This window comes from Carcharodon carcharias, chromosome 8 (genome assembly GCF_017639515.1).
Source record: "Carcharodon carcharias isolate sCarCar2 chromosome 8, sCarCar2.pri, whole genome shotgun sequence".
Classification (NCBI taxonomy): Eukaryota; Metazoa; Chordata; class Chondrichthyes; order Lamniformes; family Lamnidae; genus Carcharodon; species Carcharodon carcharias.
In genome coordinates this window covers 143069594-143096474 of record NC_054474.1, presented here as the reverse complement: position 1 = coordinate 143096474, position 26881 = coordinate 143069594, and the positions used below count along the sequence as shown (strand labels likewise).

At 46.3% G+C, this 26881-nt stretch overlaps 1 protein-coding gene across 2 annotated transcripts; it reads left to right on the top strand.

Annotated features, from left to right (window-relative positions):
* The first annotated feature begins 7200 nt into the window (after positions 1 to 7200).
* Positions 7201 to 24550, top strand: mrps2 (mitochondrial ribosomal protein S2). Of its 2 annotated transcripts, none has more exons than XM_041193934.1 (4): positions 7201 to 7351; positions 8241 to 8369; positions 19993 to 20119; positions 23919 to 24550. In XM_041193934.1, the coding sequence occupies exons 1-4, from the start codon at positions 7270 to 7272 to the stop codon at positions 24457 to 24459; spliced, it is 879 nt and encodes a 292-aa protein (XP_041049868.1). In that variant the 5' UTR covers positions 7201 to 7269; the 3' UTR covers positions 24460 to 24550. The 2 variants fall into 2 exon arrangements, with proteins under 2 accessions (XP_041049868.1, XP_041049869.1); XM_041193935.1 differs by lacking the exon at positions 7201 to 7351 and adding an exon at positions 7356 to 7451.
* Positions 24551 to 26881: the final 2331 nt, after the last annotated feature.

Sequence of the window (26881 nt, the reverse complement as noted above, 5' to 3'; positions counted from 1 at the left end):
AGTGGTTCAAGAAAGCAGCTCACCACCACCTTCTCAAGGGCAATTAGGGTTGGGCAATAAATGCTGGCCCAGCCAGCAAAGTCCACATCCTGTGAATGAATTTTTAAAAATCAGTGAAATCCCTACTTCTGATCTGATGACAGAGGGAAGGTCATTGATGAAGCAGCTGAAGATGGTCGGGCCAAGGGCACTACCCTGAGGAACTCCTGCATTGATGTCCTGGAGCTGAGATGGTTGACTTTCAACAACCACAACCATCTTACTTTGTGCCAGGTATGACCCCAACCAGCAGAGAGCTTTCCCCTGATTCCCATTGACTCCAGTTTTGCTTGGGCTCCTTGATGCCACACTTGGTCAAATACTGACTTGATATCAAGAGTAGTCACTCTCACCTCACCTCTGGAGTTCAGCTCTTTTGTCCATGTTTGAACGAAGGCTATAATGAGGGCAGGAGCCAAGTGGCCCTGATGGAACTCAAATGGAATGTCAGTGAACAGGTCATTGCTGAGTAAGTGAAGTTTGATAGCACAGTTGATGACCCCTTCCATCGCTTTACTGGTGGTCAAGGGCAGGCAGATGGAGCTGTAATTGGCTGGGTTGAATTTATCCTGCTTTGTGTGTACAGGACATACCTGGGCAATTTTCTACATTGCTGGGTAAATGCCAGTGTTGTAGCTGTACTGGAACAGCTTGGCTAGAGGCGCGGCAAGTTCTGGAGCACAAGTCTTCAGTACTATTGCCAGAATATTGTCAGGGACCATAGCCTTTGCAATGTCCAGTGCCGTCAGCTGTTTCTTGATATCACATGGAGTAAATCAATTGGCTGAAGACTGGCATCTGTGATGCTGGGGACCTCCGGAGGAGGCCGAGATGGATCATCCACTCTGCACTTCTGGCTGAAGATTGTAGCAAATGCTTCAGCCTTTTCTTTTGCGCTGATGTGCTGGGCTCCCTCATTGTGGAGCATATGGATATTTGTGGAGCCTCCTCCTCCTGTTAGTTGTTATATTATTTTCCACCATTCATGAGTGGATGTGGCAGGACTGCAGACTGTCATAATCAGAGTTGAGGAGACTCTGCAGACATGTGTCATTTTTGGCAAGGGCAGTGCCTGTGGAACTCAGGTTAGTTATGCCCTGCTGTCGCTGGAGCTCAGGCTAAATCTCAAAAGCAGCGCTGAAATTCTTTGTGAGGAAGACAAAGTTTTGAAGGACTTTGTGACTAAGATCCATGACCTATATGCTGAGTGGGCTGCCGAGCCAATTCATAAGATCTGTCTTAGTTGTAGCTGCCATTTAATGTGTAATTTATAGTTTACAGTCAACCCCAATTTGCCTATTAATTTATGTTTAACTCATGATGATTCTGGGTTTTAGAGTATGGGTGGTTACCTAAGATAGTATTTAGTGTTTGCTTTAACTCTTGTATAGTAAAAATTCTTTCGTTTTAAACCATGGGATCTTGTGGCTTCATTCTTTCAGTAAATAACTGGGATTTTGGAATTTTTCTTTAAAAAAAAAGGTTACTGGTCTCCACCGAGATCATAACAATATACATTAACAATCTAGACCTCAGTTTACAGGTCACAATTTCAAAGTTTGCAGATAATACAAAACTTGAAAGTGTTGTGAACAGTGAGGAGGATAGTGTTAAAATTCAAAAGGACATAGAAAGCTTGGTGGAATGGGTGGATAAGTGACATTTGGAAGTTTAATGCAGAGAAGCATGAAGTGACTCATCTTGATAGGGGAGAAGCAATATAAAGAATACAATTCTAAAGGGGTGCAGGAACAGAGGGACCTGGAGGTATAAATGCACAAATCTTTGAAGGTGGCAGGACAGGCTGAGAAAACAGTTAGTAAAGCAAAGGGGATTCTGAGATTAAGAAATAAGAGCATAGAGTACAAAAGCAAGGAGGTTGTGATAAGCCTGTGTAAAACATTGGTTCGGACTGAACTGGAATATTCCATTAATTCTGGGCACCACACTTTAGGAAGGTTGTTAAATTATTAGAGTGCAGAGAAAATTCACGGAATGGCTCCAGGCACGAGGAACTTCAGGTAAGGATAGATTGGCAAAGCTGGAACTGTTCTCCTTGGAGAAGAGGAGGCTGAGTGGAGATTAGATAGAGGTATTCAAAATCCTGAGGGGTCTGGACAGAATAGATAGAGAGAAACTGTTCCCGTTGGCAGAAGGGTTAAGAACTGGAGTGATTGATAAAAGAACTAATGGCAACATGAAGATAAAAACCTTTTACACAGTGACTGGTTAGGAAATAGTATGTACTGCCCGAGAGTGTGGTGGAGGCAGGTTCAAACATGGCATTCAAAAGGGAATTGGGTCATTATCTTCAGAGGCTACAGGGAAATGGCATGGGAGTGGAACTAGCTAAGTTGCTCTTGAGATAGCGACATGGACATGATGGGCTGAATGGCCACCTTCTGTGCTGTAACCATTCTATGCTTCTGTGAAATCACTTGAAACATGAAGAAACCCTTCAATAGAACCATAGAAAAATTACGATGCAGAAAGAGGCCATTCAGCCCATCGTGTCTGTGCTGGCTAAAAAGAGAAAAAAGAAATGAGCTGCTGGTTTTAATCCAACTTTCTAGTGTCTAGTCTGTAGCTTTGCAGGCTACCGCGCTTCAGATGTAGATCCAGGCACCTTTTAAATGAGTGTTTCAGCCTCAACCACCTACTTAGGCAGTAAATGCCAGGCGCCCACCACGTTCGGGGTGAGAAAGTTTTTCCTCATGTCTCCTCTAATCATTCTACCAATCACCTTAAATTTACGCCCCCCGGTAATTGTCCCCTCAGCTAGGGGAAACACCTGTCAAGGCCGCTCATAATTTTGTACACCTCAGTTAGGTCACCCCTTAGTCTCCTCTATTCTAAGGAAAACAACCCTAGTCTATCCAATCTCTCCTCATAGCTGCAATTTTCAAGCCCTGGCAGCATTCTTGTAAATCTCCTCTGCACTCTCTCCAGAGCAATTATGTCCTTCCTGTAATGTGGTGACCAGAACTGTATACAAACCTGTTTACTGAGTATTCCCTTGCTTTGTTTGTCATCCCCAAATGCATTACCAGTGCTTTCCAGATTAAATAAGGAACAGCTAGCTCAGCACCACACCAGGATCTGGCATCAAATGAGGCCCTCACATCAAAAAAAAGGTGCGCACTTTTAGTGCCTTCCAAACCTCAAGACCTGGAAAAGAGCTTCACAGCCAATAAAGTGTGTTTGAAGTGTAGTTACTATTGTAATGAAGGAAACACAAGAGACAATTTGCACAAAGCAAGCTGCCACAAATGGCAAATGTAATAATGACCAGACAATCTGTTTTTAGTTATGTTGATTAAGGGATAAATATAGACCAAGACACCGGGGAGAACCTCCCTGCTCTTCTTCAAAATAGTGTCATTGGGTCTTTTATTTCTACCTGAGGGGTCAGGGAGGCCTTCAGTTTAATGTTTGATCCAAAAGATGGCTTCTCCAACAGTACAGCACTCGCTCAGTACTGACCCTCCAACAGTGCAGAGTTACCTCAGTACTGACCCTCAGATAGTGCAGCATTCCCCGCATACTGACTCTTCGACAGTGCAGCACTCCCTCAGCAGGTACCATCCAACAGTGCAGCACTCCCTCAGTACTGACCCTCTAACAGTGCAGCACTCCCTTGGTACTGACCCTCCGACAGTGCAACACTCCCTCGGTACAGACCCTTCAACAGTGCAGCATTCCCTCAGTACTGACCCTCCGACAGTGCTTGGTGAGACTTCAGATGACTGAGAAGCCCAATTCTGGATCCACATGTTCTTCTGCAGTGGGGGCACTGTTGTGCAGGGGAGTGGAAATCACAGCCCAGGGTTGGCTTCCTTCTCCTTCCTCTGCCGCTTCCACTCTGCCTCACTGTTGAGTCGCTCAGCCTCGAAGTGGCTTGCATCTTGATGGACCAGGTGGTGCTGTGCTGAACAATGGGCAGCATTCTCCTCCCAGTCACTGGTGTTAATGCCTCTATGCTTTAGGTGACCTTGAGCGCATCCTTATACCTTTTCCTTTGGCTGCCCTTTGAGCGTTGGCCAATGGGGACCTGAGAGAAGAGAACCTGCCAAGGGTGGCATTTTTCAGGCATCTGGACACAATGGTCCATCCATTGGAGTTGGTTCCACAGGAGCAGAGCTTCAATGCTGGTAGACGTTCACATTAGTCCACCGGTCTTCCCATTTGACCCCCAGGATTCGATGCAAGCTCCGCTGATGGAGGCTCTCAAGGATCTTAATGTGGCGATGGTAGACAGTCCATATTTCGCTCTAGTAGAGGAGGGTGGTCAACACAACAGCCTTATAAACCAGAACCTTTGTTGACTTGCAAAGTGCAAAGCTCCCTGTTGTCAAAGACACATTGGCTCAGCTTGAAGAAGGCAGTGCTGGCACAATTCACTTGGTGCTGGACTCCCTTATCGATGGTAGTCCCTTGGGAGAAGTGGCTGCCGAGATAAGGGAAATGCTTCACATACTCCAGAGCCACCCCATCTAAATGGATGGCGGGGGGATGCTCAACTGGCCTGGGGAAGGTTGGTGAAGGGCTTTTGGCTTGGTGATGTTTAAGGATGGGCCAAGCCTGTTAAATGAGCTGTTGAAGAGGTCAACTGACCTTTGCATGTCCTGTACAGAGTGAGCCATCAGGCAGCGGTCACCCTCAAACTGAAGGTCGTGGATGTCCATGGTGGTGAGTTTTCTTTTTGCCTGGAAGCGATGAAGGTTGAAGAACTTCCAGTGCAGACGAGACTGAGTGGTGGCCAGTGGTAGCTCATCTCAGAGGAGGTGGGCAATGATGGTCAGGTAAATGGTGAAAAAGGCGGGGGTGATCACACAACCTGGTATGACTACGATCTGAATGTGAAAGTGTCAGTTTCAGATCCTCCACTCAGGAAGGTGGCAGACATGTTGTCATGAAGGGGTCTCAGGGTGGTGAGAAACTTCAGCAGGCAACCTCAGTACTGACACTCCAACAGTGCAGCACCCCCTCGATACTGACACTCCAATAGTGCAGCAGTCCCTCAGTACTGACTCTCTGATAGTGCAACTCTCCCTCAATACTGACACTCTGACAGTGCAGCTCTCCCTCAGTACTAGCCCTCCGACAGTGCCGCACTCCCTCAGTACTTACCCATTGACAGTGCAGCACTCCCTCGCTAATGACCCTCCGACCGTGCTCCACAACCTCAGCACTGACCCTTTGACCCTCCGACAGTGCAGAATTCCCTCAGTGCTGACCCTCTGACGGTGTAGCACCCTCTCAGTACAGACCCTCTGACAGTGCAACATTCTCTTAATACTGACCATCTCACAGAGCAGCAGTCCCTTGGTACTGACATTCCAATAGTGACAGTACAGCACTCCCTCAGTACCGACGCTCTGACAGTGCGGCAATCTGTCAGTCCTAACCCTAGGACATTGCAGCACTCGACCAGCATTGACCCTCCGGCAGTGTGGCATTCCTTCGGTACTGATCCTCTGACATTGCGGTGCTCCCTCCATACTTAGCATCCGACAGTGTGGCGCTCCCTCCGTACTGACCATCCGACAGTGCGGCGGTCCCTCAGTACTGAGCCTCCGAAAGTGTGGTGCTCCCTCAGTACTGACCATCCAAAAATGCAGTGCTCCCTCAGAGCTAACTCTCCAACAGGGTGGCACTCCCTCAGTACTGACCCTCCGACAGTGCGGTGCTCCCTCAGTACTGACTCTATGACAGTGCAGCACTCCCTCAGTACCGAACCTCCGACAGTGCAGCATTCCCTAGCATTGACCCCCTGAATGTGCAGCACTCCCTCGATATTGACCTTGCGACAGTGTGGCACACCATCAGTACTGACCCTTCGACAGTGCAGCACTCCCTCAGGACTGACCCTCCGTCAGTGCCCCACTCCCTCAGTACTGACCTCACAACAGTGCAGCATTCCCTCAGCACTGACCATCTGACATTGCGGCACTCGGTCAGTGCTGACCATCCAACAGTGCGGCACTCCCTCAGATCTGACCCTCAGACAGTGCGGCGATCCCTCAGAACTGACCCTCAGTAAGTGCGGCACTCCCTCAGTACTGACCCTCCAAGAGTGCAGCACTCCCTTATTACTGACCCTCAGACAGTGCAGCATTCCCTCAATACTGACTCTTTGAGAATGCAGCAATCCCTCAGTACTGACCCACCGGCAGTGCAGCACTCCCTCGGTACTGACATTTTGACAGTGCTGCATTCCCTCAGTGCTGACCCTCCAACAATGGATCACTCCCTCAGAACTGACCCTCTGGCAGTGCAGCACTCCCTCACTACTGACCCTCTAACAGTGCAGCATTCCCCCAATACTCACCCTCCGACAGTGCAGCACTCCCTCAGCACTGACCCTCCGTCAGTGCCCCACTCCATCAGTACTGACCTCACAACAGTGCAGCATTCACTCAGTACTGACCCTCCCTCAGTACTGGCCCTCTGACATTGTGGCACTCAGTTAGTGCTGACCATCCAACAGTGCGGCACTCCCTCAGATCTGACCCTCAGATAGTGCGGCGCTCCCTCAGAACTGATCCTCGGTAAGTGTGCTCCCTCAGTACTGACCTTCTGACAGTGCAGCGCTCCCTCAGTACTGACCCTCCAACAGTGCAGCACTCCCTCAGTACTGTCCCTCCGACAGTGCAGCACTCCCTCAGTACTGTCCCTCCGACAGTGCAGCACTCCCTCAGTACTGACCCTCTGACAGTGCAGCACTCCCTCAGTACTGATCCTCCCGACAGTGCAGCACTCCCTCAGTACTGACCCTCCGACAGTGCAGCGCTCCCTCAGTACTGTCTCTCCGACAGTGCAGCACTCCCTCAGTACTGATCCTCCCGACAGTGCAGCACTCCCTCAGTACTGACCCTGTGGCAATGCAGCACTCCCTCAGTACTGACCCTCCCGACAGTGCAGCACTCCCTCAGTACTGACCCTGTGGCAATGCCAGTTTTTCTTTGTGTTCCGGCCTCGCTGGGATCTGAAAGTTTGGACTTTTGGGAGGTGAAAATTTTGCCAATTGCTGACTGACCCTTTCCTGATCCCCTCACTCAGTGAAACTGGTGCTGAAGAATATGTGTGGACAATAAGGTTGGATAATATTCAGGAGAGGGTCTATCCTGATTCTTGACCCGGATCTATTGTTCCCTTTCTGTTTTTTCCGATGTTGATCGATCCGGATCGGAATATTTGGCGGACGCATGCGCACTTTTTCTAGGCGCGATGGCGGCTCTTCGGCGCCATGCTGGTGAGGGCGTCCAATTGGCGATATGTCGGTGGTTGACGGCTGATGGGCGCCATGTTGGTAAGGACACGGTACTTCCGGCACTGATGATGAGTGTTTGGTATTGATAAAGTTTGTTGAGAATTGAGTCGAGTGGCGGCAATGAGGTTTCTGCGGAGCGGTGAGTGAATTAAAAATAATAACTCGCTAAACACCAGCGCAAATCCCCCTTCCCCCGGGAATGCTGCAGCGGAGATTCCCCACCATGAGCTGACGATGTGAAGTTGCACAGGAGCAGGCTTTTATTCCCCCGGGTTTTGAAGATTAGGGGATGTTCGCCGGGGGCGGAGGGGGAAGGTGTAAAATGGACCCGATAGAGAAACGGTTTCCTCTGGAGGGCGAGTCCAGGACAAGGGGGCAGAACCTTTAAATGAGGCCGTTCCGGGGGATCTGAAACTCTGGGGGTGGGGGTGGGGTGACGGCTGTTCATTTCAGACAGGGATTGCTGGATTTTGGGTATTAGGGGCTACAGGACAAAACCTTGTTGACGTTCGGATCGGCCTTGGTCTAAGTGACAGAACATGTTCAGGAGGCTGCATTGCATTGGCTGCCCCGCCTCTGAAATTCCCTCTCTAAACCTCTCTGCCCACCTGTCCTCTGTTAGGCCGCTACTTAAAAGCCACCTTGTTGCCTATAGCTTTTGGTTACCTATCCTAATATCTCCTAACGTGTCTCAGTGTCAAACTTTTGTTTGGTATTGTTCTTGTGAAGTGTCTTGGGGTGTTTTGTTTTACTTTGATATTGCCCTATAAATATGAGTTGTTGTTGACAGACTATTGCAATAGAGTGATTAAATGTGATTGGCATTTTCCCACCATACAGCAGATGTTCCCAATATGGACTGAATGACCGACCAGTTTCTGTCCTGTAATTTGCATGCATTCCTAATCCCATTTTCTCTCTCTCCCAGTGCTGCCACGCTTGGCCTGCATAACTACCCGCACCAGCCTATCTGTGCCAGTTCCAAGACACCTGCAAAAAGATCAACTGCATGGACATGCTGGGGTTCCTACTCCCACATTACTGGAGCCTCTGCAAGGTCAGTGATGAGCTGATTATGAGGGAACATTGAATCTTTGTGCTTTTAGGGCCAGGGCAAAGGGAGAAAAATAAATATCTTCATTTCTGTAGAACAGAAAGTTCCAAAGAACTTCACAATAATGAAGTATTTTTGAAATATGGTCACTGTTACAATATAATGCAACAGCCAGTTTGTGTTGAGCAAGCTTCACAAACAGCAGTGTGATAATAAGCAGATAATCTGTTTGTCATTTTGATTTAGGGACACAATTGATAACTCACTGGCGCTTATTTGAAATAGTTCCCAAATGCAGGCGAAAATGTGCCCTGGGTTTAACGTCTCATTAACAAGATGGCATCTCATTGGAGCGCCCCATCAGCACTGCACTGGGAGCATCAGCTTTGATTTTTGTGCTCAAGTCCTGGAGCTGGACTTCAATCGGGAGACTTCTGACAGAGGCAAAAGTGATAACAAATGAATCACAGCTGATGGAGGCAGTGCACTGTCGGAGGGTCAGTACTGAGGGAGTGCTGCACTGTCAGAGGGTCAGTACTGAGGGAGTGCTGCACTGTCAGAGGGTCAGTACTGAGGGAGTGCTGCACTGTCAGAGGGTCAGTACTGAGGGAGTGCTGCACTGTCAGAGGGTCAGTACTGAGGGAGTGCTGCACTGTCAGAGGGTCAGTACTGAGGGAGTGCTGCACTGTCAGAGGGTCAGTACTGAGGGAGTGCTGCACTGTCAGAGGGTCAGTACTGAGGGAGTGCTGCACTGTCAGAGGGTCAGTACTGAGGGAGTGCTGCACTGTCAGAGGGTCAGTACTGAGGGAGTGCTGCACTGTCAGAGGGTCAGTACTGAGGGAGTGCTGCACTGTCAGAGGGTCAGTACTGAGGGAGTGCTGCACTGTCAGAGGGTCAGTACTGAGGGAGTGCTGCACTGTCAGAGGGTCAGTACTGAGGGAGTGCTGCACTGTCAGAGGGTCAGTACTGAGGGAGTGCTGCACTGTCAGAGGGTCAGTACTGAGGGAGTGCTGCACTGTCAGAGGGTCAGTACTGAGGGAGTGCTGCACTGTCAGAGGGTCAGTACTGAGGGAGTGCTGCACTGTCAGAGGGTCAGTACTGAGGGAGTGCTGCACTGTCAGAGGGTCAGTACTGAGGGAGTGCTGCACTGTCAGAGGGTCAGTACTGAGGGAGTGCTGCACTGTCAGAGGGTCAGTACTGAGGGAGTGCTGCACTGTCAGAGGGTCAGTACTGAGGGAGTGCTGCACTGTCAGAGGGTCAGTACTGAGGGAGTGCTGCACTGTCAGAGGGTCAGTACTGAGGGAGTGCTGCACTGTCAGAGGGTCAGTACTGAGGGAGTGCTGCACTGTCAGAGGGTCAGTACTGAGGGAGTGCTGCACTGTCAGAGGGTCAGTACTGAGGGAGTGCTGCACTGTCAGAGGGTCAGTACTGAGGGAGTGCTGCACTGTCAGAGGGTCAGTGCTGAGGGAGTGCTGCACTGTCAGAGGGTCAGTGCTGAGGGAGTGCTGCACTGTCAGAGGGTCAGTGCTGAGGGAGTGCTGCACTGTCAGAGGGTCAGTGCTGAGGGAGTGCTGCACTGTCAGAGGGTCAGTGCTGAGGGAGTGCTGCACTGTCAGAGGGTCAGTGCTGAGGGAGTGCTGCACTGTCAGAGGGTCAGTACTGAGGGAGTGCTGCACTGTCAGAGGGTCAGTACTGAGGGAGTGCTGCACTGTCAGAGGGTCAGTACTGAGGGAGTGCTGCACTGTCAGAGGGTCAGTACTGAGGGAGTGCTGCACTGTCAGAGGGTCAGTACTGAGGGAGTGCTGCACTGTCAGAGGGTCAGTACTGAGGGAGTGCTGCACTGTCAGAGGGTCAGTACTGAGGGAGTGCTGCACTGTCAGAGGGTCAGTACTGAGGGAGTGCTGCACTGTCAGAAGGTCAATACTGAGGCAGTGTCAGAGGGTCAGTGCAGAGGGAGTGCCGCGGTGTCGGAGGGTCAGTGGTGGGGCAGTACATATGAACATGTGTTTTAGCTGCAGTAATAGGCCACTCAGCCCCTTAGTTCTGCTCCGCCATTCAATAAGATCATGACTGATCTGATTTCTCCATATTCATGTGTACCCCCATAACCTTTCTCCCTCTTACTTAAAAAGAACCTATCTACACTGCTTTAAAAACATTCAAAGACTCTTCTTCCACCACCTTTTGAGGAAGAGAGGTCGAAAGACTCACGACCCTCAGAGAAAAAATTCTCATTTCTCTCTTAAATGGGTGACTCCTTATTTTTAAACAGTGACCCCTAGTTCCAGATTCTCCCACAAGAGAAAACATCCTCTCCACATCCGCCCTGTGAAGACCCCTCAGGATCTTAAAGGTTTCAACCAAGTCACCTCTTACTCTTCTAAACTCCAGCAGATACAAGCCTAACGTGTCCAATCTTCCTCATTAGACAACCCATCCATTTCAGGTATTAGCCTAGTAAACCTTCTCTGAACTGCTTCCAACGCATTTAAGTCCTTCTTTAAATAAGGAGATCAATACTATGCACAGTACTCCAGATGTGATCTCACCAGTGCCCTGTATAACTGAAGCATAACCTCCCTACTTTTGTATTCAGTTTCCTTCACAATAAACAGTAACATTCTATTAGCTTTCCTAATTACCTGCTGTACCTGCAGATTAACCTTTTGCGATTCATGCACTAGGACACCCAGATCCGTCTGAATCTCAGAGCTCTGCAATCCCTCATTTAGGGTATTTTTAGATAATATGCTTCTCCTTTATTTTTCCTCCCAAAATGGACAATTTCACAGTTTCCCACATTATGAACCATTTGCCAGATCTTTGCCCTTAACCTGTCTATGTCCTCTTGTAGCCTCCTTACATCCTCTTCACAATTTACTTTCCTACCTATCTTTGTGTCATCAACAAATTTAGCAACCATTCCTTCCTCCAAGTCAATTGTATAACTTGTAGAGAGCTGAGACCCCAGCACTGATCCATGTGGCATACCACTTGTCACATACTGCCAATCAGAAAAAGATCCATTTATGCCAACTCTCTGCTCCCTGTTAGCTAGCCACTCTTCTATCCATGCCAGTATGTTACCCCCTACACCATGAGCTTTTATTTTCCACAATAACCTTTGATGTGGCACCTTATCAAATGCCTTCTGGAAATCTAAGTACAGTATATCTACCTGTTCCTCATTATGCACGGAACATGTGGTTCCTTAAAGAACTCCAATATCCAAGTAATATCCCAGAAATAGCTGTAAATCAGGAAATGGAAATGTTGGGGTGTGGGGGTGGGGGGGAGCTCAAGAAAATTACTGTCACTGGGGAAATGGTACTTAGTAAACTGTTGGAGCTGCAGGCTGATAAATCCCTGGGTGCTGATGGATTTCATCCCAGGATCTTAAAAGAAGCGGCTAGTGAGATATTTGGTGCATTGGCTTTAATTCTCCAAAATTCCCTAAATTCAGGGAAAGTTCCATTAACTAGGAAAATAACAAACGTAACTCCTTTATTTAAAAAGGGAAGGAGACGGAAAATAGGAAATTACAGGCCAGTTAGCTTGACATCTGTCATAAGGAAAACGTTAGAAGCTATTATTAAAGAAGCAGGGCACTTAGATAAGTTCAACACAATCAGGCAGAGTCAACATGGTTTTGTGAAAGGGAAATCATGTTTAACCAATTTATTGGAGTTCTTTGAAGGAATCCTCTATAGTGAAGACGGATGCAAAATACCTGTTCAATTCCACTGTAACTCTTTATTTTCCATTATTAATCCCCCAGACTCACTTTCTAAGGACTAACACTCATTTAGTTTACTCTTTTTTAGATACCTTTAGAAACTGTTATTACTTGTGTTTATGTTTCCTGTGGGCTTTCTGAGGGACTGGGGGGAGTGCCAAGCAATCAGAGCGACAGCACTGGGGCGGGGGGCACACTGCCGGAGTGCCAGCACTGGGGGCGGTGCCTCACTGCAGGTGTGGCAGCACTGGGGGTGGTGCCGCACTGCCGGAGCGGCAGCACTGGGGCATGGGATGCCGCACTGCAGGAGTGGCAGCACTTGGGGAGCGGGGGCGGGGGGGAGTTGTTGGAGAGTGGGTGCTGCACTGCCAGAGCGGTATTACTCTCGTTGCACTCAGTTTAGACCTGACCTTGATGCGCTGGAAGTTTTATTCATGCTGTTCCAGGTGGCCAGGCATGTAATTGATGCCGGAGAGCCACTGTTTCTATTTAGGCACAGAGCTGTCATTTGAGACCCACATAGGTGTGAGGCTGTACTTCAAAATGAAACGAGTGGCTCAAATATCTTAACTGCCAAAGTGGGATCAGACATAAACTAGATACATTATCGAGACCCAAAGATGCCAACACACTTAGTTAGGAAGAGGAGTTAGACAATGGGTTTGAAAGCATGGAAGAAGAGCTGATTCTTCTGAAGCTTTTAACTACTTGCATTCATATAGCACCTTTAGTGAAATAAAACATCCTAAGGAAATCCAGGGGAGCTGGATATAATGTGGATATCTCCACATTAGGAGATATTCGGTCAGGTGACCAAAAGCTTGGTCAAAGAGGTTAAGTTTCAAGGAGTGTCTTAAAGGAACTGAGAGCCAAATAGGGAATCCTAGAGTTTAGGATCTCGTGAGCTGAAAGCACGGGCCAGTAACAGTGGCACAATGGAAATCGAGGGTGCTGAAGCAAGATTTGGGGAAGCGCAGAGATCTTGGAGGGTTGTATGGCTGGATGAGATTACAGAGAAGTGGGGGAAGGGGCAAGTTCATGGAGGGATTTGAGAGTAAAGGTGCGAATTCTGCTGGATCAGGAGCAAGCATAGGGGTAAAGGGTGAACAGGACTTGGTGCGAGCTCGGTTATGGGCACCAGAGTTCTGGATGATCTCAAGTTTATAAAGCTTGCCAGGAGATTGTTGGAAGAGATGGTCTCTTCTGGTTCCAAAAGCATGGCTGAGGGTTTCAGCAGCAGATGAGCTGAGGCAGGGTCAGAGACAGGCGATTTTAGAGGTGGAAGCAAGCAGTCTTTGTGATAGAGAAGTTCCAGGATCTGTAGCCCAGCTTAGGGTTAAACATGATACCAAGGTCTGGTTCAACTTCGGACAATGGCTAGGGAGCGGAATGGAGAGGGAGCTTAGGCAATGGACAGTGACGGGGACTGAAGACAGTTTGGTTTTTCTAATATTCAACTGGAGAGAATTGTAGCTCATTGAAGATTGGGTATCAGACAAGCAGACTGATACTTTGGAGACAGTGGAGGACTTGAGAGAAGTGCTGGCGGTGAGGTAGGCTTGGGTGTCATCGGTATACATGTCAAAACTAATGCCGTGCTTTCAGGTGATGACATTGAGGGACAGCACGTAGATGAGAAATAGGAGGGACCATGAAGAGAAGCCATTGCAGGTGATTCTCTGGTTACAATTAGATCGATAAGAATGAAATCAGGTGTGAGCAGTCCCACCCAGCTGGACAGTAGTGGAGAAAGGTTGGAGGAGGATGGTGCGCTCAGCCATTTTAAAGGCTGCAGACAATATTCCAGCAATAGTATCGAAGACTTGTGCTCTAGAACTTGTGCCCCTAGCCAAACTGTTCCAGTACAGCTACATCACTGGCATCTACCTGGCTATGTGGAAAATTGCCCAGGTATGTCCTGTACACAAAAAACAGGACAAATCCAACCTGGCCAGTTACTCTTGATCATCAGTAGAGTGATGGAAGGAATCATCAACAGTGCTATCAAGTGGTGCTTGCTTAGGAATAACCTGCTCACTGACGCCCAGTTTGGGTTCCACCGGGGCCATTCAGCTCCTGACCTCATCACAGCCTTGGTTCAGATTTGGACAAAAGAGCTGCACTCCTGAGGTGAGAGTGACAGCCCTTGACATCAAGGCATCATTTGACCGAGTGTGGCATCAAGGAGCCCTAGCAAAACTGGAGTCAATGGAAATCAGGGAAAATTCTCCACTGGTTGGAGTCATACCTAGCACAAAGGAAGATGGTTGTGGTTGTTGGAGATCAGTCATCTCAATTCCAGGACATCACTACAGGAGTTCCTCAGGCCCAACCATCTTCAGCTGCTTCATCAATGACCTTCCTTCCATCATAAGGTCAGTATAGAGGATGTTTGCTGATGATTGCACAATGTTCAGCATTATTCGTGACTCCTCAGATACTGAAGCAGTCCATGTCCAAATGCAACAAGACCTGGACAATATCTAGACTTGTGCTGACAAGTGGCAAGTAACATTCGCGCCACATGACTGTCAGGCAATGACCATCTCCAACAAGACACAATTTAACCATCGCCCCTTGACGTTCAATGGCATTACCTTCACTGAATCCCTCACTATCAACATCCTGGGGTTTATTATTGACCAGCAACTGAACTGGACCAGCCATATAAATACTGTGGCTCCAAGAGCAGGTCAGAGGCTAGGAATCCTGTGGCAAATAACTCACCTCCTGATTCCCCAAAGCTTGTCTGCCATCTACAAGGCATAAGTCAGTAATATGATGGAATACTCCCCACTTGACTGGATGGCTGTTCCTACAACACTCAAGAAGTTTGACACCATCCAGGACAAAGCATTTTGCTTGATTGGCTCCACATCCACAAACATTCACTCCTTCCACTACTGATGTACAGTAGCAGCAGTGTGTACCATCTACAAGATGCACTGCAGAAACTCACCAAGGCTCCTTTGGCAGCACCTTCCAAACCTCTGACCATTACCATCTGGACGTACAAGGGCAGCAGATAGATGGGAACACCACCACCTGGAAATTCCCCTCCAAGTCATTCACCATCCTGACTTGGAAATATATCACCGTTCCTTCACTGTCACTGGGCAAAAATCCTGGAACTCCTTAACAGCACTGTGAGTGTACCTACCCCACATGGACTGCAGTGGTTCAAGAAGGCAGCTCACCACCACCTTCTCAAGGGCAACTAGGGATAGGCAATAAATACTGGTCTAGCCAGTGATGCTCAAATCCCGTGAATGAATTTTAAAAAAAAGGTCGAGAAGGACCTGGTCACAGTCACAGAGGATGTCATTTATGACTTTGATAAGAGCTATTTTGGTACTTAGATGGGGTAGAAACCTGATTGGAGGGGTTCAAACATGGGCCAGGACTTTACCCCCCCCCCCCCCCCCCCCCCCCCCCCCCCCCACTCTCCATGGCATGTCTCTTCCCCTGGAAGATGAGGCAACCATTTAAATCTCCATTCAGTTGAGCGGGACAGGTAATATCCCACAGGGCGGGTGGGTTTGTAAAATTCTGGCTATGGAGTTCTGGGAAATTTGTCCACAGATTGGGGATAACACGTTCAAAGAGTTTGGAGAGAATAGAGAAGATGGAAATGGGACGGTAGTTTGCAAAGATGGAAGGAGCAAGTGTGTCTTTTTTTGAGGAGAGGGATAAAGACAGCAGATTTGAAGAAGAGAAAGACAGTACTTAAGGAGAGGAACTATCAATGATGTCAGCTAACATGGAGACCAGGAAGAGAAGTTGATGGTCAGTAGTTTAGTGGGATTGGGCCGAGGGAGCAGGAGGAAAATTGAGGTTGGGGTGAGCATGAGAGTAGATAGGGGAGAAACTATAGGATGATGTAAGTTCTGGGCTAGGGCTAGGGCATATGAGGGGAAGTTTGGCCCAGTGGGCAAGGGACCTAAAGGATGAGGCAGATGCAGCTCATTGGATTGTCTGAACCTCAGTGAAAAGAAATCCATGAGTACTTTGCACTTTTTGGAGATTAGAATGGAGGTGATACGGGAGAGGCGTATAAGATGATGTTTGGTAGTGGGGAAAGGAAACCATGGTTTAATTTTGCTCTGCAGATGATCCTGGAGTTGTGGATGGTTGCAACTGAAGTATGTTATTGCCTTATGTCACAGAATCACAGGGTTGTTACAGCATAAAAGACGACCATTCGACCCATCATGCCTGCTCCAGCTCTCTGAATGAACAGGTCACCTTGTGCCATTCTCCTGCCTTCTCTCCTGCACATTCTTCCTTTTCAGATAACGGTCTAATTCCCTTTTGAATGCCTTGATTGAACCTGCCTTCCCCCACACACTCAAGACAGTGCAATCCAGACCCCAAACACCTGCTGCGTGATAAAGAATTTCTTCATGTCACCTTTGCTTCTTTTGCCAATGTCTTTACATCTGTCCCTCTCTTTCTTGATCCTTTCACAAGTGGGAACAGTTTCTCCCTATCTGCTCTGTTCACACCCTTCATGATTTTGAGTACCTCTATCAAATCTTCTAACAGCCTTCTCTCCTTCAAGGCAAACAGTCCCAACTTCTCCAATCTACTTCCTAACTGAAGTTCCCCATCCCTGGAACTATTCTCATGAATCTTTTCTGCACTGTCTCCAATACCTTCAAATCTTTGCCCAGAACTGGATACACTACTCCAGCTGAGGCCAAACTGGTGTCTTATACAACTTCAACCTAACCTCCTTGCTCTTGTACTCCATGCCTCTATTAATAAAGCCTAGGAAATTGTATGCTTTATTAACTGCTTTCTCAGCCTGTCCTGCCACCCTCAATGACCTAAGCACATGCATACAGGACCTTCTGCTCCTGTACCTCCTTTACAGTTGTATCCTTTATTTTATTTTGTCTCTCCATGTCCTTCCTACCAAAATGAATCACTTCACATTTCTCTGCATTGAACTTCATCTGCCACTTGTCTGCATATAGCACCAACTTGTCTCTGTCCTTTTGAAGTTCTACGCTGTCCTCACAGCTCACAATGCTTTTGGGCTTCATATCATCCGCAAACTTTGAATTACACCCTATACACCAAGTTCTAGGTTATTAATATATATCAGGAAGAGCAAGAGCCCCAACACTGACTCCTGGGGAACTCCACTACAAACCTTCCTCCAGCCTGAAAAACATCCATTCATCACTACTCTCTGTTGCCTGCCACTCAGCCAATTTTATATCCATGTTGCTACTGTCCCTTTTATTCCATGAGCTATAACTTTTCTCATAAGTCTGTTGTGGGGCACTGTATCAAATACCTTTTGGAAGTCCATGTACACCATATCAACAACATTACCCTCATCAACCCTATCTGTTACCTCTTCAAAAAAACTCCAACAAGCTTATTAAACATGATTTTCCGTTAAGAAATCCATGCTGGCTTTCCTTAATTAACCCGCATTTGTCAGTGTGACAATTAATTTTGTCCCGCATTATTGTTTCTAGAATTTTCTCTACCAGTTAAGTTAAACTGACTGGCCTGCCGTTGCTGGGCTTATTTTACCACTTTTTAAAACAATAGTGTAATATTTACAATTCTCCAGTCCTCTGGAACCATCCCTGAGTCTAAGGAAGACTGCAAAATCATGGCCAGTGCGTCCGCACTCTCACTTCCTTCAGTATCCTTGGATGCATCTCTTCCAGTCCTGGTGCTTTATCAACTTTTAAGTATAGACAGCCTATCTAATACCTCCTCCTTATCAATTTTAAATCCTTCTAGGGTATGAATGACCTCCTCTTACATCATGGCCTGGGTAGCATCTTCTTCCTTGGTAAAGACAGATGCAAAGTATTAATTTAATACCTCAGCTGTTCCCTCTGTTTCCATGTATACATTCTATTTTGGGTCCCGAATTGGCCCTATTCCTCCTTTTACCACCGTTTTACTATTTATATGTCTGTAGAATACTTTGAGATTCCCATTTATGTTAGCTGCTAGTCTTTTTTCATACTCCCTCTTTGCTTCTCTAACTTTATCACTTCCCCTCTGAACCTTCTATACTCAGATTGGTTCTCCATTGTATTCTCCGCCTGACATCTGTTATAAGCATACATTTTCTTCTTTTTAATCTGTACCTTTTTTGTCATCCAGTGAGCTCTGGATTTGTTTACATTACCTTTTCCTTTGACTGCTTGAATTACCTCTTCTTTGAAGGTGGCCTACGTTTTTTCCTGCCAAACTTTGATTCCAATTCATTTGGCCCAGATCCATTCTTACCCATTGAAGTTGGCTTTCTTCCAGTTAATTATTCTTATTCAGGATTGTTCTTTGTTCCTTTCCACAGCCAACCTAAACATTATGATACAATGAGCACTGTCCCCTAAATGTTCTCCTCCTGACACTTGATCCACTTGGCCCACCTCGTTCCCAAGAACCAGGTCTAGCAGTGCCTCATTCCTTGTTGGACTGGAAACATGCTGCTGAAGAAAATTCTGCTGAACACACTCTAGGAACTCTTGCTTCTTGCTGCCCTTTACATTACCATTATCCCAGTCTATAATCAGATAATTCAAGTGCTCCATTATAAACACTGTATAATTCCTGAACCCCTCTGTAATTTCCTTGCAAATTTGACCCTCTGGTGGCCCATAGACTACACCGAGCAATGTCATTGCAGCTTTTTTATTTTTTGTTTTTGTTCCTTAACTCTAGTGGTCCCATTGGATCTGGCAATCAATGGCTAGACAGCTTGCCTGCCAGACACGCTCAAGTTTGGACCTAAGAGAGTGGAGATAAGAGACATATCAACCAGAATGAGGAAGAGTAATGGTTTTAATGGGACTAGGGCATCAAAAGTGGAGGTGAGAGTCCAATCGAGTAGATTGGTAACTGCAGCTGTGATGGACGGAAGGCCAAAGATCAGACAGCTGCAAATTTGAAAGTGCTGTTATAGTGAACTGGGGAAGAGTTTTTTTTTACCCAGGGATGGACACAAAAGGAAATAGGGTTGAGAGTGAAAAGGGGGATGTAGGTGTAGAACAATACATTGAAATGATCAGAATGGCTTTATCTATGATTGACATGATGAGAGTTCGGAGGGCATGTGAGATTAAATCAAAGAATGTTACAGCACAGGAGACCATTCAGCCCCTTGTGCCTGTTCCGGCTCTTTGAAATAGCTTTCCAGTTAATCTCATACCCCTCTGCATTTTCCCCATCGCTCTGTAATTTTTTTTCCTTTTCAAGTATTTACCCAATTCCCTTTTGAAAGTTACTAATGAATCAGCTTCTACTGCCCTTTCAGACAGCACATTCCAGAGCATAAACACTTGCCATGAGGAAGCAAGTTGTTATGCAGCAAGGTTGAGGGGCTGCCTATAAATATTTTGGGGGGGGGGTGGAGAGAGAGAGAGAGAGAGAGAAGTGGGCAAGGGGAACAAAGATTGAGTTTGAAATCATCCAGGATTAGGAGTTTCTCAGTGCAGAGGCTGAGAGGGATAGAGTGAGGACATATCTGGATGGAGTGTGCTGGTATGGGGATAAAGTAGCAGTTGTACAATTATAATTTTGAGGGAAAGGGAAACAGGATGAGATTTGGTGGTAAAAACCAGATCGCCACCTTGGCCAAGTCTAAGTGAGCAGGTGGTGAAAAATATCATCAGGCGGGGAGGTTTCACTCAGGGCAAAGGTATCAGTACCCATCAGGATAGTTTCAATCAAAGCCAGTGTATCGGTGCAATCGGTCACAATAGGGCTGTGAATGTCAAGGGCTTGTTTGGGATGAATGATCTGTGTGGAAGGATGTGGTAAAATATACAGGACCCACATTCTTATTGGCTCAGTGTTAATTCTGATTCTGTGGTAAATTGTGAGCATTAACTGTTGACTATGTAATTGTTCTAGAGAATAACGAGCTATTGAGTGACCCCCTGAAACACCCAGACTTCTTCTATGTCAGTGAACTCTTCTCTCTCAAAGACCTCTTCAATGCCAGAGTGCACTATGGTCACAAAAGGGGTTGTCGGAACAGGTAGGTGATCACTGCTATCTGCCAACTGGCATAGACGGGAAATCCTTTTGGAGGTCTTATAGGTGGGGGTTGGAGGAGTGGGGCAGAGTCATGATTATTGTTATGATATCACAGAAGAACCATCGAATAGTTTTACCACAGAATGAGGCCATACAGCCTATCAAGTCCATGCAGGCTTTCTGCAAAAGGAACTCCCTCCATACCACACCTCTGCCTTTTCCCTCATAACCTTGCATTTATTTTTCTTGAGATAATTATCCCGTTGCCGGAACCATTCTTGTAAACTTTCTCTGCACTCTCTCCAACGTCTTCACATCCTTCCTAAAATGTGGTGCCCAGAACTGGACACAATACTCCGGTTGAGGCCGAACCAGTCTTTTTTAAAGCCTTATCATAACTTCCTTGCTTTTGTAGTTGATTCTTTTAATAAAGCTTGGAAGTATCATAGAATAGTTGCAGCAGATAGAAAATAGGAGCAGGAGTAGGTCATTCAAGCCTGCTCCGCCATTCGGTATGATCATGGCTGATCCCTTATCTCAATGCCGTACTCCTATTCTATCCCCATACCCCTTGACACCTTTAGAGTCTAGAAGTCTATTTCCTTCTTAACTATATTCAGACTTGGCCTCCACAACTTCTGTGGTAGAGAATTCCACAGGTTCACCTCCCTCTGTGTGAAGAAGTTTCTCCTCACCTCAGTCCTAAATGGTCTACCTCGTATCCTGAGACTGTGACTCCTCGTTCTAGACCCCTCCCCCCAGCCAGAGGAAATATCATCCCTGCATTCAGTCTGTCCACCCCTGTCAAAATTTTATACGTTTCAATGACATCTCTCATTCTTCTGAACTCCATTGAGGAGTTCCTAATCTCTCCTCATATGACTATCCTGCCATCGCAGGAATCAGTCTGGTGAACCTTCGCTGCACTCCCTCTATGGCAGTTATGTCCTTTCTTAGGTAAGGAGACCAAAATTGCATACACTACTCCAGGTGTGTTCTCAGCAAAGCCCTGTACAGCTACGCTAAGTCATCCTTGCTCCTGTACTTAAGTCCTCTCGCAATGAAGGCCAACATATCATTTACCTCTTTAACTGCTTACTGCACCTTCATTCTTGCTTTCAGTGTACAAAGACATCCAGGTTCCTTTGTACGTCAACATTTCCCATTCTATCACCATTTAAATAATACTCTGCCGTTCTGTTTTTCCTACCAAAGTGGATAAATTCACGCTTATCTACGTTATACAGCATCTGCCATGTATTTGCCCACTCACTCAACCTGTCTAAATCACCTTGAAGCCTTTTAACACCCTCCTCACCGCTCGCATTCCCACCAAGTTTCGTGCTGTCAGCAAACTTGGAAATATATTTGGCTCCCTCATCCAAATCATTGATGCATATTGTAAATAGCTGGGGCCCAAGCACTAATCCCTGTGGTATGAAGTTCAATGCCGAGAAGTGTGAGGTGATTCATTTTGGCAGGAAGAATATGGAGAGACAGTATAAAATAAAGGGAGAAACTCTAAAGGAGGTGCAGGAACAGAGGGACCTCTGTGTATATGTACATATCATTGAAGATGGCAGGACATGTTGAGAAAGCAGTTGATAAAGCATATAGTATTTTAGGCTTTATTAATGAGTACGAGAAGAAGGAGGTCATGTTGAGCTTGTATAAGACACTAGTTAAGCCTCATTTGCATCCAATTCTGGGGGCCATACTTGAGGAAGGATGTGAAGGCATTGGAGAGAGTACAGAGGAGATTCACAAGAATGATTCCTGGGGTGAAGAACTGAAGCTGTGAGGATAGTTTGGAGAGGTTGGGACTGTTTTCCTTGGAGAAAGGAAGGCTGAGGGGAAACTTGATAGAGGTATTCAAGATCCTGAAGGGTAAGGACAGGATAAATAATGAGAAATGTTCCCACTCAAGAGAACATCAAGAACTAGAGGGCACAGATTCAAAATAATTGGCAAAAGGAGAAACGGTGATATGAGGAAAAAAAATTCTCACCCAGAGGGTGGTTGGAGTCCAAATCATTGCTATATATTGTGAATAGCTGGGGCCCAAGCTCAGATCCCTGTGGTACCCAGGGCTGCAAAGGAGGCAACCATTCAGCCATTGTGTCCATACCAGCTCAGCAAGAGCAGCTCACCTAATCTGACTTCCCCATTTTTGCCTTATTAACCACTTTCTCAACCTGCCTTGCCACCTTCAACAATTTGTGCACATATACCCCCAGGTCTCTATGCTCCTGTACTGCCTTTAGAATAGTTTCCTTTAGTTTATATAGCTTATAGTTTATATATAGTTTATATATAGGTGAGTTGCTCTTGCTGAGAGCTGGCTTGGACACAATGGGCTGAATGCCTCCCATGCTGCAACTATTCTATGATTCGCAATTCTCCAGTCCTCTGGCGCCACCCCTATATCGAAGGTGGTTTGGAAAAACTATGCCTTAGTATCCTCAGATGCACCTGATCCAGTCCTAGTGACTTATCAACAACAAAAATGTAATTATAAAATACACTTTTAATATTGAAAAAAATTGTGCTAAGACAGTTTAGTGGAGCCTGTTACACAGGAACAGGAGGAGGCCATACAGCCCCTCGAGATTGTTATGCAAGAACAGGAGGAGGCCATTCAGCCCCTCAAGCCTGTTACACAGGAACTTGCCTATGCAAGTTGCCCTAATAATTTAACCTTTTAAACCACAGTGTCATTCTGTGCTTCTCCTCGAAGCTAATATCTCCTTCCTGAGGTATGGTGCCCAGAACTGAACAGTTACTCCAGATGGGGTCTGACCAGAGTTTTATATAAACAATAATGTTCCATTCTCTTGTATTCCAGTTGCCTTGAGATAAAATCTAAAGATAAAACTATTCAGCCAAATGAACATGGCATCCCTTTGAGAAAAGTGGTAGCTGAGGCACATCAGAGATTAGGATCAGTCAAAAGTATTGTCAGTGGGATGGGTTTTAAGAATGGCCTTAAAAGGAGGATGATGGAGATGCAGAGGGTTTTAGGGAGTGAGGCATTGGGCTGAGGCAGCTGAAGTGTAGCCGCCTGTGATGAGGTGAAAGATGCAGGCGATACACAAGAGAACATGTTGTCCTAAAGGTGCTTGAAATTGTCCAGAGAGATACTGAGGGAATTTTCAAATTTCCAGGACCCTAACCCTGATCCTTGGCACTTTAGTATGCAATCCATGGGAAGCTGTGTTTTGTTTTGCATGTTCAGATTTATTAATATTGAGACAAAAATCGAAGTACAACCTGACTTTCTAGATGAGCGAATTTCAACAGAAGCAACCCTAACACTGGGCTGTCATTCTGGCATTGGTCAGTAGGCCGTGATCTGACTTTGCTGCTGTAATGCAGTACTCATGCTGACTTCGGATAGCTTTTAGATAATTGTGAGTGGCTGCTTGGGGGAGGTAAAGTGAGGCAGCCAGGATCTCCTTGTTAATGAACATCTTCTAGAATAGAATTGCAGATGTGTAGAGAGAACTGGCTGCCCTTCAACCTCTAAATGTTGCCTGGCTCTGAGATTCGGAGAAAGGAATATGATGTACTGGTAATAGTTGGGCAGTGTTTTTGTCTGGTAAGGACCTGACTGGTACATTGGACAATGTGAAAGAGCTGATTGTAGTGCCCTGTTAGTTTCCAACAGTTTGAAACGTGTGATGCACAGAGTCACTTCCTGTGATTCATCTGTTCCCAGTCATGACTCTTTTGGGGGGAAACTGCTTTGTGAAGTCTGTGAAAGGAATAAGCTTGATGGGAATTCTTTCTGTTCCCATTAGACTGATGGAGCCATATATCTTTGGCTGCCGCCTGGAGCAGGACATCATCGACTTGGATCAGTCAGTTCTTCACCTTCAGAAAGCACTGAACTTTACTGCCCATTGTGCCTATCGGAAAGGGATCATCCTGTTTGTGAGTCGCATCCGTCAGTTTGCTCACCTGATAGAGAAAACTGCACAGGAGAGTGGGGAATACGCACACACCAGATACTGGCAAGGAGGGCTGTTAACCAATGCACATGTCCAATATGGAACTGGTGTCCGCCTGCCTGATCTCATCATCTTTCTCAGCACAATGAACAATATCTTTGAGCAGCACATTGCTGTGCGAGATGCTGCCAAGATGAATATCCCAACAGTGGGGATAGTAGACAGTAACTGTAATCCCAGTCTCATCACTTACCCCATCCCAGGAAATGATGATTCCCCTTTGGCAATTAAACTCTACTGTAAACTTTTTAAAATGACTATTCTCCGGGCAAAAGACAAGAGACGTCAAATGGATCTTCTGTATGGAACCCAGGAAGAATTAACCAAATAAAGTGCTTAATATACAAAAGCATTGCTGCCATCAGGCACAGCAATTTGTAATTCAATAGATTGTCTCCATAATTAAAATGTGCATTAAACTAGTCAGCTCTTAGTGTTCCATGCCTGTTGAATGCTGCTTCTGAGCAGGGTTGTTTTGGTGGGGGGGGGGGGGCGCGGATGGATGATGGGAAGAACGGAGTCCCTGCATGTGAAAAGATTGAAAGGGTTTGATACGGTACAACTGAAGAAAATATTTTCACTTGTGGGGAATATAAAACTAGAAGCCATAAATACAAGATAGTCATTCATAAATCTAATCAGAAATTCAAGGGGCTGCTTCAATCCCATCGCAACAATACTTTATTTTTTGATTCCTGATCGTCAGGAGAATGGCCCCAACCCTGACTTGGACCCAGAACTTCCACCGAGATCCAGCTGGTACACTATTGAGGGTAGTTATAACTTTACAAACTATGCTGGATTCTGAGGGCCTAATAGCAGAAACTTGGAGTCATACATCTTGCAATGATGGCCCTGTGGGTATGGGTGAATCTTCATCAAAAATGTATCAGTTCTTCCTTGGGCCATACCCAATCTGTGTCCTAAATTTTGTTGAAATCCATGCATTAGTTTTTCACATATATTGGCCCAGGTCTTCTGAGCAGTGGCAATGATAATTAAATTGCTACTACCCTTGTAACTTCCCCTGACTCAACACTGCTGCATATTTCTACCTGTGCTTCTGAGCCTGGTTTTCACAGAAATGCACAGCACTGCGTCATTCGGAGAACTCCATCAGAATGGAGTAGAGTTGGGAGAAGACAGGACACAACCCCTTTTTTCGGTGCTAGTTGGCGTATTGTAAGTTTAAATATTCGGTTTGAATGTTAGTGAATGGGTGAGTAGATGAATTGATAAGTTGGTGGGTAAGTGGATGGGGGATGGTTTAGATGGGTAAGGGATGGGGTACCTGGGTGAGCTGGTCGTTGGGTTGGGAGGGGGATAGTCAGGTTGGGGTAGTCGGCTTGGGAGGGTAATTGGGTGGTCGGTTGGAGAGGCAGTTGGGTCCAGGGGGTGTAATCAGTTGGGTGATTGGGATGGGTGGGGTACAGCGGGGTGATGGGTATCAGTTGTGTAGTTACCCAGGAGTTAGACTAGGTTTTAATCTGTCTAACAGAAACTACATCAGAATTGTCCAAAGTCTCTGGTTAACACAGTCAAAGGCATTCTCAGAGGGTCCCAGGAGCAGGGGAATTGCCTCTCAGATGCTGAAACTTCCTGGGCAATTCCCACTTAGGACTTCCGCAGGGTCCTGGCATACATCTTTGGTTACATGTCTGGTCTCCAACAATCCAGAGAACGGAGGATTTGTCCTTTTGTTTACCAACGGGTGAAAACAGTACTTCTTGCCCACCTTCAATGCTGGAAATAATACCCTTGGGAAGACGTTCTTCCCTATACCAATATTGTCTCATCTTCCACATGAGCCTAACATCAGTGGTTTTCCAACCGCATCTTAAGCCTTTTCAAAATTTTGAAAAAATGTCTTAGATTCTGCTCCCAGCGAAAACTCTACTGCTTCTTCTCGAAGTGGGGGGTGGGGGGAATGTTACCATGTTAATGAGAAGTATCATTAGGCAGCAAATTGGGAATTCACTCATTAACAATGTATCTGCTTTACAACTCTATCCTTATAAAAATGAATCCTGATGTTTGTTTCGCTTTCTTTATGGCCTTATTAACCTGTGTCACTACTTTTAGCCATTTTTGTAACAACCCCGACATCTTTCTGTTTCTTTAACTCATTCAGAAATTTATTTTCCAAGAGTATGTGGCCTTTTTCATCCTACCAAAGTGTACCACCTCACGCCTATCTATATTGAAGTTTGTTTGCCAATTACAGGCCAATTTGCAAGTTAGGAACATGGGAAATAGGAACAGGAGTAGGCCATTCAGCCCTTGAGCCTGTTTGACCATTCAAACAGAATCTACTTCTATGCCATTTTTCCCACTATCCTAATATCCCATGGCGTTATGAGTATCCAAGAAATCTATTGATCTCTTGTCTTGAACATGCCCAATGACTGAGCTTCCACAGCCCTCTGGGATAAAGAATTCCAAAGATTCACCACCCTCTGAGTGAAGAAATTCCTCCTCATCTCAGTCTTAAACGGCCTACATCTTATCCTGAGTTTATGGCCCCTGGTTTTACACTCACCAGCCAGGGGAAACATCTTTTCTACATCCACCCTGTCACACTCTAAGAATTAGATCACCACTCATTCTTCAAAACTTGAGAGAATATCAGCCGAGTTACTCAATCTCTCCTCATGAGACAATCCTGCCATTCTGGGGATTGGCCTGGTGAACCTCCATTGCGCTCCAACTATGACAAGTATATCCTTAAGTAAATGGACCAAAACTGTACACAA

Excerpts from the sequence above, each read along its gene's own strand:
- mrps2 (XM_041193934.1), top strand. The coding sequence starts at position 7,270 with ATGGCGGCTCTTCGGCGCCATGCTGGTGAGGGCGTCCAATTGGCGATA. Across the intron at positions 7,352-8,240 it reads GGCTGATGGGCGCCATGTTG|TGCTGCCACGCTTGGCCTGC; the intron begins GTAAGGACACGG and ends TCTCTCTCCCAG. Across the intron at positions 8,370-19,992 it reads ATTACTGGAGCCTCTGCAAG|AGAATAACGAGCTATTGAGT; the intron begins GTCAGTGATGAG and ends TAATTGTTCTAG.